This window comes from Aplysia californica, unplaced genomic scaffold (assembly GCF_000002075.1).
Source record: "Aplysia californica isolate F4 #8 unplaced genomic scaffold, AplCal3.0 scaffold01147, whole genome shotgun sequence".
In the NCBI taxonomy this organism is placed as follows: domain Eukaryota; kingdom Metazoa; phylum Mollusca; class Gastropoda; order Aplysiida; family Aplysiidae; genus Aplysia; species Aplysia californica.
In genome coordinates this window covers 91557-98388 of record NW_004798417.1, presented here as the reverse complement: position 1 = coordinate 98388, position 6832 = coordinate 91557, and the positions used below count along the sequence as shown (strand labels likewise).

The 6832-nt window shown below is 38.4% G+C and overlaps 1 protein-coding gene across 1 annotated transcript in view; it reads right to left on the bottom strand.

Annotated features, from left to right (window-relative positions):
- Window positions 1-6832, bottom strand: part of LOC101850453 (fibronectin type-III domain-containing protein 3a) — a 37651-nt gene that overhangs the window by 11276 nt on the left and 19543 nt on the right. Inside the window, exons 10-13 of the mRNA XM_035973338.1 lie at window positions 5855-5993; window positions 4957-5022; window positions 1395-1507; window positions 17-122 (exon numbers count right to left, since the gene is read on the bottom strand). Coding sequence (XP_035829231.1) covers window positions 17-122; window positions 1395-1507; window positions 4957-5022; window positions 5855-5993 — 424 coding nt within the window. The remainder of the gene's footprint in view (window positions 1-16; window positions 123-1394; window positions 1508-4956; window positions 5023-5854; window positions 5994-6832) is intronic.

Here is a 6832-nt window from a genome sequence, read left to right as displayed (position 1 = left end):
TGTGGCAGGTACTCACCCCAGCGGAGGTGTAAGGTTGTGGCCTTGGGTTTTCCCTGTAGCTTGGGGGCCTGGCACTGGCCTGGTGCTACAGGCAGCATGGTGGCGATACAGCAGTCTGAAAACTGGGGACCGGACAAAGAGGGACATGTTCACATACATACACAGTTTTCGTTTCAGTAGAGGTTTTAAACGACTCGCAACTGCATAAGATCAAATGAGCGCCTAGGGGTGGATGTCAACAGAGAAGTTCTTTCAGGGAATCAGGATTACTCTGCTCAACTCTCTGTTTTGTTTTAGTAGCAGTTTTTCGGCATTCGCAACTGCATAAGATCATATGAGCGCCAAGGAGTGGATGTCAACAGAGAAGTCCTTACAGGGAATCGGGCTTACTCTGCTCACCTCTCTTGCTTCAACAGCATAAAGTCTATTTCAACTATCAAGGCACCCCGGAAATAGCGGGTCACAAGAGTGTGACAAACATACAAAAAGTAGTAGAGGAAACATGACGATAGTAAGGGTTAGGAAAGAAAAAACTGCAATTCCCTGTTGCAGTTCAGGTACAGTTATGAGCATGACATTGATGAATCAGCCAATTTACAATTTACAATTCTACTGTTCATGAGAACATATTAATATACCCCCTTTGGAAATGGCCTAAAGACATTTCAGTCAGTAGCACCGCCCCGGGGGGTAATACATGCACTACACACAAACACATAGCCACTGCTTAATGAAAGACTCCACCATACACCACTTTGAAAAGTGATGTATAACATTGTCTTACACTGAGCGTTTGACATGTGTGTGTGTGTCACAACGAGGTGGAATCAGGCACCAATCAATTTTTAGACACTAGGAGTTATTGGTAACAACTTTAAGCTTGTTTATTTGCCTTCCTTTTGATGGAAAAAAAAATACCAGAGAATTTCTTCATGTAGAGCAGATTTCATGTTCAAGAGAGTTGCAATGTATAGAATAACGAGAGGAAAGATAAAGAGGATGTCAAATGCTTTCCTGGCAAGGATTTTTAATATAATATATTCAAATATATAAAGGTTCTCTTTTTCTAAAACTTTGTTACTCTCTATTGTGTTTGTTTCTTGTTTGAGTGCACTAGTCAGAAACAACAGAGAGAAAAAGTAAAGAAGTAGAACCTACCAGTGGCCCCCTCCAACCACCTGCTCTCTATTGTGCTCACTATTCATTATACACACATAGAAACATTCAGGATGAATGACTACAGGTAGCATGGTGGCAACAACGCAGTCCAAAAACTGGGGATACAGACAAACATGTGTGTGCCCACACACACACACATCTACATACACACACACACACACACACACACACACACACATACACACACACAGACACACACACACAAGAGTACTCACATCACTCCGTCCCCCTCCACTACAGCAGGCGACACGGACCCTGTACGTGTGCCCAGGTATCAAGTGGTCAAACATGTGTTCCCTCTCTGAGCCCTCGTACACAGTGTCATAGCCTGGGAAGATTGAACATTGTTTTAGCAAGAGTTTTACAGCATTTGCTACACAATAACATCATATAACTACAAAGATTGGACATTGTTTTAGCAAGAGAATTAAAGCACTTGCAAAACAATTATGTCACTTAGGTGCCAAAGATTAGAAGTGTGACTAAGTAGTAACGTACTAATGAAAGACAGGACAGAAGGAGCAAATCACACCAGTGAACACGTCAACCATCAACAGGAAGAGTTTTACAAAACATTGTTTTGTTAGTTTGAGTTAAGAGGAAAGACACCAACACAATTTCAGTCACTTAAGAGAGGGAAGAAAGTAGGATAGACGGTTTGGAAAAAGTTATACCGTGCTCACAACTGCATAAGGTCATATGAGCATGCCCAACAAAAGCTGGTTGTTTTTATTTTAGTTTACATCACAGCTTGATTTTAATTAGCAAATTAGAATGGTTTAACTAAAAAATATATAGAAGGCAGAAATTTACAGGAACAATCACGGGAAAGAAACAGAAGTCAGTCTTCTGTTACTACTTCGATAGAAGAGATATACACTACACAATAATCAAACGCAAAGCATTCACCAGGAAATAAGAAAACGTTTCTAAAACCCTTTCTAAATGTGAGGCAGCGTGGTGGAAGCAGGCTCTCGCCAATATTTGAGCTTGTAGAGTTATTGCTATCATCTTAAAGCTTGTTCACTTGTCTTTATTTGGACGAAAAAAGTATCCATTTATCTTGAATACAAGTAGAGATATTTACAAAAGAAGGAGGTGAAGGTCACTTGTTTTCAGAGGTAAAATTAGTGAGAAAATGGCCGCCTAAGTTTATTATTTCCTTAGCTTAAGAGTCCATGGTAACTGAAAATTTACGTTTTTCAGAAAAATTCACACAGAAATGAATTCTTTATTGGGCATGAAAGGTGTTGAGCCAAAAAACAAAAATTTAATAAAAATTCAAAAACCTGTGGAAAAAAGCAAGTTTCTTCCTTTTGCTTATTTTGACGAGAGCCTGATTCCACCACGCTGCCTCACAAATAATAAACTCTCATAAAAATTGTGCAGAGCTAAAACAAAAAAAAACAAAAAAACCACCTAATGCATTCTTGGCTTACTTAGAGGAAGATGCTATGCATGGAACTTTTCATCCTTACAGTTACAAGATGGATTTTGAACAGCATTTATTCAGATATGAACTATTTGAGTAAACTGTGGTGTACTAATACAGCTGGTTCACTGCATCTCTCGATTGTTTAGAGCTGTAACAAAAATCTACAAATCCCTGCCAATTCTTGATATCTGTATGTTTATAGCTTCCATTATTCTTTTCGTCTAGTAAGTATTTTACGGCACTTGCAACACAATAAGGTCATACAAGTGCCGAAGATTAGAGGTGTTACAAGAGAGTAACAAACACAAAAAAGGAGTGCCGATCAGGATGATAGATGTTTGACAGGAAAAAAGGAACAAACCACATCAAAACACCCACCAACCATCCACTTCCAACATTCATTTTTATTCCATTTGGTGTTTATTTTCTGCAAATGTGTTACATAGGAGTGAAGTTATAGGGAGGTTTATGATGCTGTAAACTTTGATGGCAAAGTTAGTTCCATACAAAGGAGGAATGGTCTTTTACAGATATTATAAGACTGGTTATCTTGTTTATTGTTCTTTTTATCTCAGAGGAAAAAAGAATTGCAGTTATCTGAATTTGAGACTTATCAGTCAAATAACAGTCCAAATAAAAACTGAACACCAGTGACAACATGACAGCATATCAAGAGCACACGAACATCTATACTTAAGTTTGCGTGTGTGTGTGTGTGTGTGTGTGTGTGTGTGTGTGTGTGTGTGTGTGTGTGTTTGAGTGTGTGTTTGAGTGTGTGTTTGAGTATATGTGTTTGTCTATTTCTGTGCATATGTCTGTATGGGTGTATGTGTCACGCTTGCATGTGTATGTGCATGTGCGCGTGCACCAGGGTAGGTGTTTTCATATGTAGATTTATGCTTCAACAGAACACAAGTAAACTAATGGAAAGAAGACACTGAGTAATCACATAAAAGTAATGCACAATCTCTCCACTTTTCTTTAAGTCTTATTACGTAGTAAGTCAACCCAACAATAAAACCATAGATATTCTTCATCTCAAAATAAATTTGAAAATAAATGAGTTATATAAGAAGGAATTATGCGAACTAGTCTTTGAAATCTTTCCTGCAAATATTCTTTTTAAGACAACCATGTTACAGCCATGAAGCGTACTTAATAAAAAGAGAAATTGGTGAAAAAAAGAACGCAAAGAAACACGGTGACAAAAAAAAAGAGATATGCTGATGAAGAGTTTCTTAAAAACTGAACACTCAATTGACAATGCCGTTAAATTTGTCTGAGTGAATGACAACAAATAGGACAGGGGTAAGAACTATACTAATGGCCGAAAAACAACATTCATAACGGATAGAGTTTACAAGAAAAAGTATGTGTTTGTGTACACATGTGTTTTCGGTTTATGGCATGCACGCAAGTAAATGTGTGTGTGTCTGTGTGTGTGTGTGTGTGTGGGGGGGCAACAATATTTAAAACATAACAAACAGAAAACAAATGCTTCACAATATACAAACAGGAGGTGTAGCAAAATAGAAATTTGTGAAATGATAAAAATGGTTTACACAAAACTACACCTCACGTATACAAATCAGTGAGATACAAAAAACAAAATCTTCAAAGCAGTTGTTACCTCCCTCTGTTGCATAGACAGAAATAAGAAAGCAGTTTGCTTAAAACATACTTATGTACCAATATTGGAAAATTTATGATCAAGGCTTTGTGTTCGTAACTACGCAACCATGAAATTAAGTAAAACAGTGAACTCTGACCTGTCAGGCTGTCGTTTACTTTTAGTTTTAGTAAGCGTTTATAGAGTTTTGCATTTTACAGCACTTGCAACACAATTAGGAAGATTAGAGGAGTTACAAGAGAGTAACAAACACAAAAAAGGAGGAGGAAAGATAAAGCCAATAGATGTTTGATAGGAAAGAAGGAGCAAACAACACACGAGCATCCACGAACCACCCAACTGACTCGTCAGACCGTCATTAAGTAGCTGCTCTTGCCATTCATTTTTGTTCAAGTCCAGTGCCTTACTTGCAATATACAGATCATTTCGAAAGCTGCCCCCCGGGCAAATTGGTACAAAAGATTTTAGTTTTAGTGAGTTTTACAGCATTGCCAAACAGGTTATACACGTGCTGAAGACTTGAGGTATACCTTGAGAGTGACATACAAAAAAAGGAGAAGGGGACATATAGACGATAGATGTTTGATAGGAAAGAAGAAGCAAATCAAACTAGAGCATCGGGCAACTACCAACAGGGAGGAGGAGGAGGAGGAGGAGGAGGGGGAGGAGAGAGGAGGGAGGAGGAGGGGGAGGAGAAGGATTTCAATCTCACCTTGACCATCGTCCAGTTCCACTATGTACTTGGTGATCTCCATCCCACCCGTGTCATTGGGAGCATCTGCACAACACACAGAGTTTAGTTTAGTTTCAGAAAAGAGTTTTACAGCACTTGCAACATAATGTGGTCATATAAGTGTCGAAGATTAGAGGTGTTACAGGGGAGTAACAAACACCAAAAAAGGACAGATCAGAACAAATAATATTTGATAGGAAAGAAGGAGGAAACAGCACCAGGGCACTCGCCAAAGTGATAAAGAGAACAGATATTTGATAGAAAAGAAAGAATAAACCACACTAAAGTAGAAGCCAACCATTCATGATATTTCACCAGGACAATGACGAAGATGCCCGTTACAGAAAAAAAAAAGTATGTTGAAACCACACGCCAGTGCTCATCAACTACAGAAACAAGAACATAGAATCTACGGGAGTTTGCATAACAACAACAATAATAATAATAACAATAATAATAATAATAATGACAATGATCTACCTCCCCTTCTACAATATCTCTATATAGACAACGGTATTTCTATAACTCCCTGACTATTCTCACTATAGGCAGTGGTATAATTCTGTATCTCCTCTCCTCTTAATTCTCTGTATAAATAGAGGTACAATCTTTTTCGCTATATAGACAGTGGTATAATTCTCCATGTCCATAACTTATACTTCTTTTTAAATAAACAGTGATATAATTCTTTATCTTCATAACTCCTACTTGTCTACATAAACAGTTGTATAATTCTCTATCTCTGCCACTAAAACTTCTCTATTCTGACAGTGGTATAATTCTCTACCTCTGCTGCTACTACTTCTCTATTCTGACAGTGGTCTGGTATAATTCTGTCGTATAACTCTGGCACAATTGTATCTCCACTCCTCCTCACCCCAGACAATGCGGAAGGAGTAAGGGTTCATGTTGCCCTTGATCTGCGGCTTGCTGGGAGGCTGAGGGCGCTCCGGCTGCGTCTTGTAGCAGACCGTCTCACTCCACTTGCTCTGGCCCTCCTCGTTCTTGGCACACAGCTGTTGGGAGAGACAAAAGACAGGCGATGAGTCATTAATAGAAATTTGTTTTAGTGTTAGTTTCACAGTACTTGCAACACATATACATTATATTATTATATCAGTAACGAAGACAAAAGACAACTGTGAGTCATTGATGACTGGCGGCGAGTCATTGATAGAAAATTGTTCTAGTTTGAGTTTGAGTTTTACAGCACTTGCAATACAAATGAGTCATATTAGTGCTGAAGGCAAAATACCGGAGGGGAGTCATTGAGAGAAACTTGCTTGAGTTTGAGTTTTACAGAAGTTGTAACAAAAATAATTCATATTTATTAGTGCCAAAAGATTAGAGATGTTACAAGAGAGTAACATAAGACAGTCAGAGAGAAACATTTTTTAAATGTTTCAGTATGTGTTTTACGGCTTTGGCAACACAATTAAGTCATATATTAAGTCATATTAGTGTCCAAGATTAGAGATGTTACAAGTGAGTAACAAACAAAAAATGAAGGGGGCAATAGGAAAGAGGGAGCAAACCATACCAGAGCACCCGCCAACCACCTACAGAGAGAGATAAAGACAGGTGGTGAGGTTTTGATAGAAATAAATAGAGAGATATGCTCACATCTCTAGTCAGCAAATTACTAGATCTAGCCACGGCTAGTTTTAATTTAGTTTTATTAAGGGTTTTATGATACTTGCAGTGGAAAAATGTCATATAAAATCTGTTACGTGAGAGTACAATGCAAAGGAAAGAAGTACACGAGAAAAGGACTAAACCTGAGTGGAAAACAGCATCCCAGCGGAAAGACTGTGCGTGCGTGTGTGTGTGTGTGTATGTGTGTGTGTGCGTGCGT